The 15,802-nt window shown below is 35.3% G+C and overlaps 1 protein-coding gene across 1 annotated transcript; it reads right to left on the bottom strand.

Moving 5' to 3' along the window:
* Window positions 1-3,956: 3,956 nt before the first annotated feature.
* On the bottom strand, window positions 3,957-5,857 carry LOC8263052. Its single transcript, XM_002513855.3, has one exon. The coding sequence runs from the start codon at window positions 5,576-5,578 to the stop codon at window positions 4,436-4,438; it is 1,143 nt and encodes a 380-aa protein (XP_002513901.1). The 5' UTR covers window positions 5,579-5,857; the 3' UTR covers window positions 3,957-4,435.
* Window positions 5,858-15,802: the final 9,945 nt, after the last annotated feature.

The following is a 15,802-nucleotide window of genomic DNA, read 5'->3' as shown; positions in this document are numbered from 1 at the left end:
GTGTCTGAAAACACATTTGATTTAATTCATTCGGATGTTTGAGGACTTGCCCCGTTACTGCCTATAATCATTTTCGCTATTTTGTCACCTTTATTGATGATTACTCTCGTACTACCTGGATATATTTATTAAGAGGCAAAAATGAAGTTTTCTCTCGTTTTCAAGATTTTTTCAATTTCATTAAAAATTAGTATAATGTACAATTAAAAATTTTCCGCTCCAATAATGGTACGGAGTACGTAAATCAAAATTTTTTCACCTTTTTAAGCATCATGGCATCATACATCAAACCACTTGTGTTAATACCCCCGAGCAAAATGGAGTGTCAAAATGCAAAAATTGACATCTTCTCAATGTCGCTCGCACACTCCTTTTTCAAAGTCATGTTCCTTCTATATTTTGGTCAGATGCCTTGTTAACTGCAGTCTATCTCATAAATCGGTTGCCTACCGCCACCTTAAATAATCTCAGCCCTCTATAAGTTCTCAAAGGCCGCAAAATAGAAGTCGGCCACCTCCAGGTTTTTGGATGTGTTTGCTATGTTCATATCAAGCGCTCACACAAACTCGACAAAAGTTCTGTCAAAACCATATTTCTAGGATATTCCTCCACTCAAAAAGGATACAAATGTTATGATCCCTTGACTCACAAAACTATGTTTCTCGTGACGTCACTTTTGTCGAGACTAATCCCTACTTCACCAATCCTATCAGTGTTGACTTCACTCTCGAACCCTGTCAGTCTTTATTTCCGCTTAACTCTGATTTACCTCTTAGCAGCTCTGATCAAGATCATCAGTTTCAGGGGGAGTCCCCTCCTGTCTCAAGGCTACTTTCTTCAGGGGGAGAAACTCAACCTCAAGAAGACAAAGAAATTGCCTTGAGAAGATCCGCTCGTCAATCCAGACCGTCTATAAAATTTAGAGACTATGTGTCTCATACGGTAACATATCCAATTCAGAAGTTCATCTCCTATAATGTCTTATCTAATCAATATTGCAACTATCTTTGCCAGATCTCAAACCACACTGAACCCACAAATTTCTATGAAGCTAACATCGACCCTAAATGGTGTAAGGCTATGGAAGAAGAACTCCTTGCCCTAGAAAAAAATTATACATAGAGTATTGTTCCTCTTTCTCACAATTAAAAACCCGTGGGATGCAAATGGATATACAAGATCAAGTACAATAGTGATGACACAATTGAGAGATACAAGACCAGACTCGTAGCCCGAGGCTTCACTCAAACCTATGGAGTTGACTATCAAGAGACATTTGCTCCAGTGGCCAAAATGAATACAGTCAGAATCCTTCTCTCAATAGCAATCAATCATGGATGGAATTTATTCCAAATGGATGTCAAGAACGCCTTCCTACAAGGCAACTTAGACGAGGAAGTTTACATGAGTCTTCCTCGTGGACACAAGTCAACCTCAGACACTACCCGAGTATGTAAGCTAAAGAAGGCTATCTATGGATTAAAACAGTCCCCAAGAGCATGGTATGCCAAACTCAGTCGTTTTCTATTAAGCATAAACTTCAGTAAGTGTGAATCTGATTCTTCTATGTTCGTGAAAAACACTCACAATCACATTATTGTTATTTTGGTGTATGTTGATGATATCATAATAACAGGAAATGAAAATGTCAAACAAAGTCTAAACAGAGAGTTCGACATCGAAGATCTTGGTCAGCTGTCATACTTCTTAGGCATAGAAATGGCAAAATCTAGCAAAGGCTTATTCCTATCTCATAGGAAATATACCCTTGATCTTTTGAAAAAAAACTGGAAAAATAGGTGCTAAACCTGCTACCACTCCTATGAAAACCAAAATTAAACTTAACCTAGAAGATGGAGAACCCTTAACAAACATAGGGCATTATCAGCGCTTAGTAGGAAAACTGATTTATCTTACTGTCACTAGGCCTGACATTTATTTTTCAGTTAGTATGGTGAGCCAATTCATGCATGCTCCTCGCACCAGCCACCTAGAAGCTATAGACCGAATTCTCAGATATCTCAAAGGAACTCCCGGGCAAGGAATCTGGATGAAGAAGAACAATACTTCTAATATAGTTGGTTTCTCTGATGCAGATTGGGCTGGAAGCTGTGACAGGAAGTCTACAACAGGGTACTGTGTCTTTGTAGGAGGTAACTTGGTAACTTGGAAAAGTAAAAAAAATAAAGCGTAGTGGCCAGATCAAGCGCTGAAGCTGAATATCGTGCAATGGCATCCACTGCAAGCGAACTTATTTGGATCAAACAAGTCCTCAGAGATATGAAAATTGAAAGTAAAGAACCAATGCAAATGCACTGCGATAACCAAGCTGCTCGACACATAGCATCAAATCCAGTATTCCACGAACGTACCAAACATATTGAAGTTGATTGTCACTTCATCAGGGAAAAGGTTCAAAAAGGAGAAATTGAGACTCCTTATGTCAGAAGTAAAGATCAACTGGCAGACATATTCACAAAGGCTCTGGACAAGCAAAATCACCATTCAATCCTCAACAAGATGGGTTCAATCAACTTATTCGAACCTACCTTGAGGGGGAGTATTGGAAAAGGAAGAAAGTAAGAAACACAAAAGGTCTCAGAGGTTGCACAAGCTAGATTGCTTGTGCAGATCTGTCATCACAGACCTCAGGATAAAAAAGAGCAACATTTCCTATTTTGCAGGAAAGATCACTTCAACCCATACCCATAACAGAAAGAGCTGTTAAGCAACCGTTAGAATAGTTTTCTCAATACAACAAATCATGTATATATATCAAATAGCTTTCTGTAAAGAATTCAGAATTTTTCAGATATACAAACTACACAACATTCTTCATTGTTCTATTTTTATCGGGCATCTTCACATTCTTGGTGCGCATTACCTTAATTGTCATCTCGCAAATGAAAAAGATCGTTCGTTATCCAGCATTATGGTTTTATAGACCCACTATCTAATAAATTCTAAGTTGATTGTTCAGGAGAACTACTCGCTTTTAAGGCCATGGGATAACGCTCTGAACATTGAAACCTGCAACTCAAGAGACCATTTTTAAACAATAGACCAGGAAATTGGGGATAGCGTAAGATAAACCACTCCACTCCTGCCACATATCAAATTAGTCATTTTTGTAGGAATCAGTATGAGTTAATGGTGGAAATGCTGCCAACTTTCATTTTCTTGCCTATTAATTTTGCATCCAATTTATGTCTCTGTCCGTTTGGCAACCTGAGGGTAGATTTCAATGGGTCATTAACTCAGCCACTGGGTAGGAGAATTAATAATAATAATCATACTGTCAGAAATATATTGCCAGTGAAGTAAGCTAAGATAAATATTACTTGCCAGAAATCCTGTATAGTAGCAACCTGAAGTACATCTATGTGAGGTAAACCAATCACGTTAGTGGAACAGTAATTTAAGCTCATTTACTGTCAGAATACGAGTTCAAATATGCGACTCCAGAAGCAGCGGATTCCACACGTTACTATTCCTCAAAAAATATCAACTTGCATGCATTGTCAAAGTAATGCAGCTGACGAAATCTATCTCCTACCGACTTTTTATGTACAAACATTATTGCAGTCACACTATTTCAGTCGACATGTCAAACCCAAAAAATAAATAAATTGAAAATGAGACCTTGCCATATTCTTTTCTTTCACAATGCTTATTTTTGACAGTTTCACAGATTTTTCCTACCATTACAGAACACTTTCTCATGTCTTGTTTATTCACAACTGCCCCAGATTTGATTCTTCTGCCATATTGCTTTCTATGCCTCTGTTGCAAATGTTAACCTCAACGAACCATTACACTTTGAACATGATACTATTTGTTATTGGACTACTAGTAGACGGACACAATAAAGTATTAGAATTACAACCTATACGTCTTAATCAAAGCAACAAGAGTATGTATCAGCGTAGAATCTCAATGAAGAGAATCCCTATTTCTGCATGCATATAATACTTTATAAGCATAGAAGCACTGTATCACAGAATGCCAGATAATTTTCGAACATCTAGGCCTACTATTTCACAAACTTGCAAATACAACAATGGTTGTAATTATGTGCTGGTATTGGATGCTTGAATGCTGCCACCCAAGTATATTGCTCAAAAGGATAAAGACATTATACCAGAAAGGAAGAATCTGTCCATAAAACAATCAGAAAGCAGAATTTGAAAGTACCCTCTTGATTTTTAGGGAGAGCTCTAACATACAATAAACGATTTGAATATACAGTAAAAAAGTGTATGTAAATACCAGCAATGACCTGCAATGTAAATACCAGCAATAACCTGCAATTCCTGCTCATGGCCTTCCCAAAAAGGAACTTTATCAATTGCAGCTACTGAAAAACATACATTGAGATGTAATAACATGTTCCTTAGAATCATTTTGTTGAACCATAGTATAGCAATTCTGTTTGCTATTGGCTGTATCTACCCAACGACAAGTCCCCAAGTTCATCTGAATAAGGAATTACATACTTGTGCAAGAACTGTGAACCAGAGATCTTAAAAAAGGAAGTAAAACTAGGCTTTTTCTGGAGCAATTTCTTATTCTCCAGGACCTGAAGCACTGCTAGTCGAGGTTTTAGTCTCTGGTTGACACTGCAAATAAGCAAGTCTGGGTGGCGAACAATATAAGAGATGTCCAAGTTCCCAACATTTAGCAACAACTTCGTCACATCCTTAATCTTCCTTTCTGATATTGCGAATGCTTGAGGTACCCTTTTGAAAACAGACAAAATATTTTCCTCTGATAACCCCAGATCCCTCAAAAGCTTCAACTTGAGCTCCCAATTCTCTACAGTCATGGAACTCATTGTCCTAATAGCAGGAAGAAACATCTTAGATTTTCGATCGAAACCCATCTCATCAACTCTTTTAACAAAACCTTTAATACTCTCTGGTTTCATAAGAAAAAACCTGGGAAAGTTATACACATATTTAACAATCTGCGACGAACTAATCCCACAACTCTTCAAATAATCTATATTAGGCATCATGACTCTTTCCAAATCATGTTTCAGAAACCATCCAGAAAGCTTTAATAATGTAACAACACCAGCATTAGTTCCCAGCACATTCTTCAACACTAAAAGAGATGGTCCAAGCCTATTATCAGCACTTCTAGTTAAAACCCAAGGATCAGCAGATACTATATCAGCAATATCAATAGATTCAAAGCCCAAATCTTGAAAAATCTTGATTTTAGGTTTGATACTTGTCTCAAATTTAGAAGAGAGAACCTGTGGCACTTTTTGGACAACATTTTCTATATGGATTTTTGAAAAACCACTTTCAGTAAGGAAACTTAACACTAAATCAGCATTTTGAGGTTTCTTGACATACTTAGTAGTTGAAGATAATACGTTAGAAGCAGATTCAGGAGAGAATTGCTGATGATTTATTAAGTAATCAAAGATTGTAACTTTAGGTTTAATTTCTGAGGGTCTTGAAGTGGAAAAGAAAATGAGGGATATAGAGTTATGAATTGGGGATTTATGGAGCTGTTGATAGTTCTTGCTAGAGAGTGAATTAACAGTTTTGAACAGCCAAGGAGCCATCACTGGTGAGGGGCTTTAAATAGGAAGAGGAGACAGGAGTACGCACCTTGTATTTCTCTCAGATTTCAATTGCTAAATCCGTCGTTGATAATCACCTAGAGTTTCATTTCTCCAAAAACTAAAGCAAATATCCTAAAACCTGCTCAGTAGGGTTTAGTGATTTTGATTTGCAACTTAAAAGAAGAGGGAGTTGGGGATGTAAATGGATTGGGCACACATAGCTGAACTTAAGCCCAATAGTTTCTGGATATAATGGGATTCGGCCCATAGTAGATATGGTGCAAATTAGATCCACTTGCTATTATTAAAGCACAAGTCTCTCTGTCACTTTGATCTTTTCATTAGTCTTCTCTGCAGAATTATGGATTTCTTATTTTCATAATCGCTATGTATACAAAAACTCACTCACTTAATATGAAAATAAAGAAATAATAATAAACCCAATATTTCTCATTTTTAAATGTAAATGATTTTGTTACTCGAGATAGATCTCAACTCTTTTAGATCATCAATGTGGAATTTACTAATAAACAAAATGATAACTAAGTATATATTTGCTGCAATAATAAGTAGTGAAAATGAAAGATGTGGGAATTAACGAAATATAAATTAAAAAAATATAATTTTATTATATATATTTAGAGTTAATCTACAGTGTGTTGGATAGAACTCTTATGAATGACAGATCACTTTCACAAGAATTTAACACAGCTATATATTTAAAATTTAAATTCGAGACTTTAATTAAATTAAAAAAATATAATTTCATAATTTATAATTCTCATACTTTCTTTTTTTATTTCCTATAGCAATCGCTTGTTTGGCATCATCGTCACAATTAAGATGATGATGCACATGTTTGAATTCAAACTATGACTCGTAGCACATCTTTGTATTCTAAAATTTATTTTTTGAAAACCAATAATTTGTTGGTAGGTTCATATTGTATATATATAATTAAAATATTTTAGTAATTTATTAGTATATTTTATATACATAAGTAGAAATATGTGTTATTACCTTACTTTATTTTTGTTGTCTAATTTCAAGTAAAAATAGCCAAAGAGGAAGAATGTGAGCTAAAAATGCATAAATGAGTTTTAATTAGGTTGCGGCTATAAAAGACTCGGAATAAAGACACGTGGATTACCAAAATTGCAGGCCTAGCCAAATTTATCAGGCCCATGAAAGAGAAATTAATTAGTTATGATGTAATTAAAGATAATTATCTTTTAAGTTGTTTATTTTATTTAGGGTAGTTAAGATGATATCTGTCACGACCCACTATGGGGGCCCGTGACCGGCACTAGCGGACGAGCCTTGTGGAAAAGCTGGTCGACTGAAATAGCAAGGACACTCTCGAGCCATATGTCCCATCTCACCATACCTAAAACAGCTCCATCGGACGTTGTGTGACCTACCACACATCCGACAAGTCGGCCCCAACTCCCACTACCATTGAAGCCCTGACTAAGTCGAAATACTCGATTACTCCTCCGATTATGCCTACCCTTTCTTTGGACACGGTGACCTCTCTGTCTGGTCTGCTGGTCGGTACCGCAGAGTAACTTCCACTACCTTAGTACGGCACGACAGGCTGCGCACTAGACTGACCCTCAACCCTGGTTTTCTTCTTCCTACAATCGTCAGTCCCTTGACTAAACCCTCGTAGCGTCATCTCCATTTGCCTCGCCATGTCAGTAACTTCTAGGAAGCTGCTCCTCCTAGATTGAACCAAGGAAACAAACTCTGGGCCGAGCCCTGAAATGTATTTGCTGTTCTTTTGCTCCTCAGTCCCCACAGCATATGGTGCATACCTACTCAGCTGAACAAATTGTCTGGTGTACAAAGCCACAGATGATTCTCCCTTGACTAACCTTTCAAACCTCTCCTTGTACTCCCCGAAGGGATGAAGTACTCTTCGAATCATCTCCGAATTGCCTCCACGACAACCCATCCGGAAAGGGGGCGGATATAATCTCTGAACCACTGGGATGCTATTCCCTTCAAGGAAAACCCGGCCATCTCGATGGTCCTCCTGTCAGAACAGTGCAAATCAGACGCCCTCTTTTCAACCTCATCCAAAAAGTCCAGAAGGTCTCCAGCTGTCCTATCAAACTCCACAAGTCTTAACTTGGTATACTCAGACATAGGGACATCGTCTGGATTCCTAATACCGGACCCACTAGCACGGCTTCCGCATCCTAGTCATACCGGACACAAAAGCCTCCACTGGGATCTCACCAAAGACCATGTACCTCCCGAGCCTCGCCTGACTGGTCACGCTCGAGGCCTACCTCGCCTTTTGGTACCATGGGTCGGGTCCGGAGGAGCCGTCCCGAGAAAACTCATCTTCGCCTTCCGGCCGATGCGGGTTCTCGGCGATTGGCAAGAGCTCGAAAATGAACAACAAGCTATTAACCCAATGACTCTCTAACGATAGCGCAAATACTAGAATCAACGGAAACATGCAAGGACAGACTCAATGTTTCCTAGTTTCCGCAGTATTTTAGAAAGCTAACCTAGGTCGAAGGAAAAACTAAATCAGAAGCTCTGATACCAACTTTGTCACGACCCACTATGGGGGCCCGTGAGAATGGGTAGGCTTAAGGCCACCGAAACCCGTAGTAAGCCTTACCAACCCGCAAATCCATATATACAATTAACCAAATATAAAGTAGTCATAATTGTCTTGCATAATACATCATCATACTACCAATGTGAGTCGGAATAGTTATATAAATTTTAAAATTTTCACTCACGGATACTCTAGAGTAAAAATGACAAGTATATAAGTACAAGATAATTACAAAAGTCCAAGAAGAAGAAGTCCGGACTGTCGAATGTGCGATGGCGAAGGTCTTTAACTATCACCTGAAAAAATTTACAAGAATCAAATAATCTAGAGACTATTGCGGTCTTCACATGAAATATTAATTATTCGAATCCATAAATCAAACCCCCGAACATAAATGTGAAATCATGATGTCATCATACCATAATGAAATAAATAAATAAATAAATAAATAAAAATATCTTTGTTTCTTTTCTTTTCGGGACGAGTGGCTCGGTAGAACCCTAAACCCAAAATTCTAGTAGCCTTTCGGCTCTCTTAATCCAACAGTGTCCGGGCGCCCGAGAGCAAGCTCGATCAGGTCCTTACCTCCGTGAACACTTGAATTCCAAATAAGCCGGCCAGAGCATCGCTCGATCGGGGACCTTAACTCCCAGAATCAATCGAACTCGGCCCTGCAGAGCAATGCTCGATCGGGGCAAACAAATCCATAATAACCTTATATCCAGGATCATTACGTCGATGTAACCCATCAAAGGCATGTTCTACAAGCCACAATTCCCAATTCGCAATCATCACATATAATAAATATTATTATCTGATGAACTCAACCAACACATATCGAAATAAAGATTAAAGATTTAAGGTAAAACAACGTGCAATTTGTGAGGGGAAAAATAATAACGCTTATCTTATTATAACATACTAATAATAATATTTATATTATTTCAAATATTAATAATCAAGTGAAATCATTTATCTTGCGATACTAATAATCATATTAAGCACAAATTCTAAATAGCATATTAAAATCAGACTAGCAATAGCGCAAAGATTAAATGACTTTAACTCACAGATCTAACGCGTGGAGTCAAGGCCGAGTTATCTAATAACAAAAGACATACAATTAATAGACATTCGAAAGTTTTTCCTAAACTTAGACCCTAAGGTCGACTGCCTAGAATCAAATTGGACTCGAGGATTAAAATTTGATGTGAACCTCCCTAAATTACGAATATTTACCCCCCGTAAAACGGGTCCAGGACTGCCAAAAATATATCGGACATGCTGGAATTTAATAACAGGAGGCCACAAGAACTGCACTAATATTTTCCCGACTCCAAAACACCACAACCCAAACAATTTAATTTGATTTATTTTTAAACTACCCAACACAAGCAATTAATAGCCACAATAACTTTCTAATATTAAAACAAAATATTCAGAGTCTAAAATAAAATTATACCGAGTTAAAAATTAAAATATTTCGCTCTAGAAAACACCGGGTCCGAAGGCGCTACGAAGGTCCCAAGTAGTTTTTGGCGGAAAGTGGCGGCGGCGGATCGGGGCCGGAAAGTCGCTGCTCACGCGACACTTCCCAAGGCCGGCGAGGATTTTCCGACGGAGGAGGGTTGCTTCCGGGGTTTTCGAGGGTGAGGAACTCGCTTCCGATGTCGATCGCCGAAACAAGGACGGAAGGAGGAAAGGGAAGGGAGGCAGAGCGGGAAGGGAGGAAGGCAGAGAAGAAGAAAATGGGGAAAGGGAGAGGAAGAGGAGGAAGGAAAGAGAGAGGGAGGAGAAAAAAGAGAGATTTTTTTTTTAAATATATATATATATATATATATATATATATATATATATATATATATATATATATATATATATAGAATTATTATTATTACAACTAAGGGTGTTACAATATCTATAGCGGTGTTATGCTAAGAAAAGAACTCTGAAAAAGGAATCTCTACAAGAAGTAGAGATCAGTTAAACAAGAGAGAGCATGTTCTATTATTCTTCTCTCTGAAGTTCCCTATAATTCGTCTTCTACAACATTTAGTTAGTTTTTACATTATGCTTTCAAAGATCATACAAGCTTTTTATACTCTCGCGTCATACGGCTCCGCCCCGGAATCAGGACCTCCCCAAAATAGCGTTCGACTTGCATGTGTTAAGCATATAGCTAGCGTTCCTTCTAAGCCAGGATCAAACTCTTCGTACGCCCATTCTAACAGCTAGCGGATGTCGCCTCTTCGCATTCGGCGGGGGGCTGTTCTCCTTTGTCAACGACACAAGCAAGGAGTTTACTTTGTCAACGCTACTAAGGACCGGGGTGAGACTGAGATGCCGTTGGACTATTCTGTCCCCTTATAAAATTTCTTAGATCCTCCGACGATATGTTTTCATCCGGACTGTAAGGACCCATTATCTAAGTTTAACCTTGTTCGTTTCTACTTGACGTTATTTTTCTCGGTTTTTTTACATTAAATTACATAAGGTGCTAGCTTACTTAGCGCTTGCGCCTTCTTTATTTACTATATTTGAGTCTTTGGAGTACTTTGGGATTATTTTCCGCGTCGAGGATTTATGCTTGTCAGTAGTAGTAAGGGCGTGGAGAGTGAGCATCAATCTTTGGGCGTGTACTTTGGGCGTGGAGAGTGAGCATCAATCTTCTTCATCCCTTGAAGAATTTCTAAATTTTGAGAGAGTTTTAATTTTCCGTTTTATATTTATTATGTCTTTCTATTTAATTACAATGACTATTGGATTAAATATGTCAGATTAAGTTCCATAAGTGTTTAGTTTGACTTTTTACTTATGTATGAATCTTATATATTATAAGTTTAATGAATGATTTCTTTACTTTCATACTTGTATCAATTTTGTCTATTATTATTGATTGACCATCATATTAATTTAATAGTAATATTTATTATGAAAATCTTTAGATTAAAAATATTAGAAACATCATCTTTACTTTAATCTATATTGATATTAAAGACCTAGATTGCATAATTAGCTTGAGTGACTTAGAAAAAAGAGACATGATGGCGACTAGGGTTGCTGTTTCCATTATTATATAATTTAATTTCAAGACCACAATGGATATACGATAAGATCATTTATTTACAACGTAATTGTATACAAAGTCAATAGATCTCAATTAATAGAAATAGGATTTATGGCTACATAAAGTGTAGATGGCAATTCTAGATTTGGTCCAAGACGAACTGTTGTAGGAGATTTATTGAAACCATTGAATTTAGAATATGGTAAATAGCTCCTGGATGGGGAACTACTCCTTTGATGGGTGTCGCAATGGTTCTATTTGCGGTATTCCTATCTATTATTTTGGAGATTTATAATTCTTCCGTTTTACTAGACGAAATCTCAATGAATTAGATTTACAAGAACCGCTAAGTCCTAGTTTTTCAATACAAAGAAACATATCACCGTTTAATTCATTAAATTTGGACTTAAAAAAAAATAAGAAAATTACTAAATATAAGCTAGACTAAATGTTATTTTATCATATAATTTACATTAAACATTTCATTTGCATATTTATTTTCTAGTTTATTTAATTTCTTTCATAGACATTAAAATCATTCTCAAAACATTAGGTTAGAGTGTTTATATTTATTTTTAGGTATTTTTGTGTGATAATTGGTCTTTATAGTATATGTTGTACAATTTTTTATAAGATCGACCTCGTAGTGAACTTGCCCGTACTATCATTCGGTTCGTACACTTACAAGAACTAAATTTGAGACATCACCTGCCAACTTCCAAGTCAACAATTTCAAACTTGAAATTAGATAAAAGGGTGGAGAAAGCAAGAAAGGGATTGAAACATAAAGAGAGTTATGATAAAAGCATAAATTGGGTTTTTTCTTGCATGATGCAAACAAGAATGTATTTAATGAGATATTTTTCCTACAATCCTCGATTTTTACAATCTTCTTTGAAGAATAAAAACTATATTAGGAATGTATATCTCATTTTTTCATCAGTGTCCGAGTTATATACTGTATCAGAGAAGGGTTCGTAGAAAATATGCACATCATCATCTTTAAAGAAGAAATGAAAGAAAAAAGAAAAAACAAAAGAGATCATCTTCATGATTTTAGTCTGTGTTTTGAGATGATAAGCATTAGAATCAAAACAAGAATCAAGATTTGTTGAAGAATAATAAAAAGATGGAAAATGATTGACGAGATTTAGCAACTCTTCTTGTTAATCATGCGTTAACAATGGGTTGCATTATGAAGGGGCCACTTTTTGTTTATCCCTCACCTTTCCGCCAGCGCTCTCACTTACAACTAACGATTAATTGGGTCATCAGAAATGGATTATGGAACCTTGTCATTGAAGGCACAGCTTATTATTATTATGAGAGATTTCACCAGTTCTATTAATTTATCAACCGAATCATCACCAGTTAATGATTCTCAAATTAATATAGCTACCTGACAAAGAACCTTCTACTGCATTAATAAAAAACATAGAAATTCATGCAATATTATATACATATCATGTAATCATGTGAGCGCACAAGATAGTTTATGGTACTATGTGAAAATTATCTGGTACAGTATCTCAAAACATTTTGTTCCACTTCAAGATCAAGACTTGAACTGATTTACTGGTTCAGTTGCAGTTTAATTAGATTTTAATATGCATAATAACAATGGAAGAAGCAGGAAAATTCCAGGATGTACTGTTTCACTTTTGAGGAATAATTTGTGTGTTAAGTACAACTTTATTACCGTTCCGAACTCTCTTAATAAGAAATATCATGTAAAAATCAATACCTACCACTACCAACAAAAGAAAAGTTTAAAAAAAGGAAAGAAATGAAAAAGGAGTAAATTTGAAAATATTTTTTTTTTACCTGTATTATATAGAAAGTAGAAAGCATCTGCTTTCTTCTCAATGTTTCAAATTCAAAGGCACCATCAATTGTTTGTTCCCTCTAAAAGTGATTAGTGAAATTCAACGTAATTAGACCATTTGGTAAGGGCTAATTATTAACAGCATTTGAGTATTTAAACCAAACTCACTTTTGACAAACTGGTGCTATCAAATTAACCTATAAAGAGAAAAGATCATAACAAACAAGCTAAGAAGATAGAGATGCTGCCAATTATACAGGAATGGTTACTTTTTATGCTTCAGCAAGAACATTGTATATGTCTTTTTTTAAACAAAGAAAAATTAGCTTCTCCACTTCCTACCCATCTGATGTGCCCAACCATGTCTAGAAGATGAAAAGATTTAACATTATTATTATTATATATTAATGTATTTGCTCCACAATTAGGTTTAGCTTTCTCCGCCGGCATGCTTTTTAGTCTTTTTTTAATAAAAGTTCTAACAGGAAAGTTAAGTCCATTAAACTAAGTATTGCTCCCAATTTTATAAAATGGATAGAAATAAAGTGTTTTTGAAAGGTAAACTATAATTCTCATTCTTATTTTATTTCAAAAAAACGAATAACAAATGACAATTTTAAGAGGTAACTTGAAGTACTAGAAAAGGGGATTTAATATTAAATTACAAAATTGACTTGTCAAAGATTTTAATTTTTTAATTTTTTTAATCAATTTAGTTGGTTTAAATTTTTTAAAAAACTTTTAAAAAATTTTACCTTTTAAATTTTACTCTATTTATCTAAACAAGAGTTGAGATTACTAAACTTTTTTAAAATCCTAAAAAAAAATTTAAAATATCTCTATTTGAACAGACTCGAGCTGTTGATTGATTTTAAGTGTATATTGTTGTTTTTATTGCAGATTATAGTGCTATTAATTATATTGGAGGAAATATTGGGCAAGGAACCCTTGATTTTAATTTTTTTTTTTTTTTGAACAATTAAGGGACTCTTGATTAGGAAGGTTGCTTTCTCGTTCTTTCTATCTGTCATTCAAGTCTTTTTAGTTACTACTCATCTACCTTTGTCCAGCTGCTTTGTTTATTTTCTTAATAATTTCTCAATCAGAGATATTATTGAAGTAAATGATCTTTTATATGTCGATAGAATAATGCTAAAGAAAATACAAATTTAACATTGTGAAATACAAAAAATTGTACAGAAATTAACAGTGGATTTTATAGCATGTTTATAGGAGCTTAGCAGTGGTCCTATCTATGCTTCCCCCAAAAGCTAAGAAAAGTGTTATGGACTTTCTCATGTCCATTGTTTCAGAGAAGCAATGCATACCAACGTTATCTTTAATATTCAGAACAGTTTTATCAGCTCGAGTTGATCATATTACAAGATATGAACAAACAGACACCAATCCTTTTTCTTCTTCCTGTTCTTTAATTCCCACCAATGTCAATTGCATTAGTTGATGATTCAGAATTAATTGTACACAAGAAACGGTGCTTTTTTAAGAATACCAATTGTAACAGTACAGCACTAAACAACATATATAGTTGAGAAGCAGCAGCAACTTTGGATTAAAGGTCTAGTCCCCACTAACCATCTCTCTCATTTCATATCATTACAATGATAACTACAGAAATCATAAAGAGGAAGATATACACATGTATATGTTTATATAAATATATATAAAAGAGACCCTCTCCTTCGTGGAAGGTCCCAAAGCAAAGAAATTAAAAGAAAAGAGCAAAAAAAGCTAATCCTAACGCAAGGTGTCCCATTTATCCCCTCATGTTCTCAAGTGCATTACACCCTTCATTATGGCATACTCACTTTACTTGCACAATCCCATTTTTCACACACTTCAAACTTTCGGTGTACCCTTTTGTATTCTTGTCCTAATAATTAAGAAATTTTTAACGTTCTTTTGCCTCCAAAGTTAACAGTGATCACTCTCCTGCTTTTACTTGTTTTAACAGTACTATATGAATTTATTAGGGCTTAGCATAGTATATATATATCTTTTCCAGCTTTTCTCACCAGTGAAAACAATTTCAAGCTTATTATAGTTCTAAACCCATTTGTTTAGTGGTCGAGTACTTACTTACCTTGGAATATCAGACACTCATGGTCTTTTTTCATTTATAAAAATTTAAAATAACATTAGTTTATGGACCAGTGCTTTAGGCTCTATTTGAGGGGTTCTTTTAAACAAAAATATAAAAATCTTAAAAACTAATTTCATAATTTTTAAAAAATAAAATAAAATTAGAAACGTGCTTTCTTAGAGTTCAACGCCAATACCAATTATGTGTAAGATTAGTTGGAGGAAGAAGAAATTAATTGGGCATGAGGAGTGATAACAGAAAAAGGGCTCAGAAGTCACAAAGTATAACAAGTTGAGGGTATGATTGGATCAGGAAACAAGGCTCGTGGGTTTTCAACTTTCCTACTCAACTCTCGTCTTTGCTTTAATTATTTATATTTCCTTTTTATTTTCTGTTTCGCGAGCATTACAAAAGCAATGGCCAACGGAGAGGTTCACTTGTGAATTGTGACCCCATTTCAAAGAAGCCAGCAAAGGGGAGTCTTAAAAAATGAAGAAACAGATGGCAAGGGGGTGAGGCCAATAGAAAAAGAAACGGTTAAATCCTATTTATTTTTTATTGTTTCATTTAATATATAAATTTGTTTCTCTATTTTCTTTATTATATTAAAACCTTTTTTAATTTTTATAAAATTACTAATTAAATTTTCAAAA

Source organism: Ricinus communis, chromosome 2 (assembly GCF_019578655.1).
Source record: "Ricinus communis isolate WT05 ecotype wild-type chromosome 2, ASM1957865v1, whole genome shotgun sequence".
Classification (NCBI taxonomy): domain Eukaryota; kingdom Viridiplantae; phylum Streptophyta; class Magnoliopsida; order Malpighiales; family Euphorbiaceae; genus Ricinus; species Ricinus communis.
Note: the sequence above shows the minus strand (reverse complement) of the source record. Positions and strands in the feature narration are given on the sequence as shown.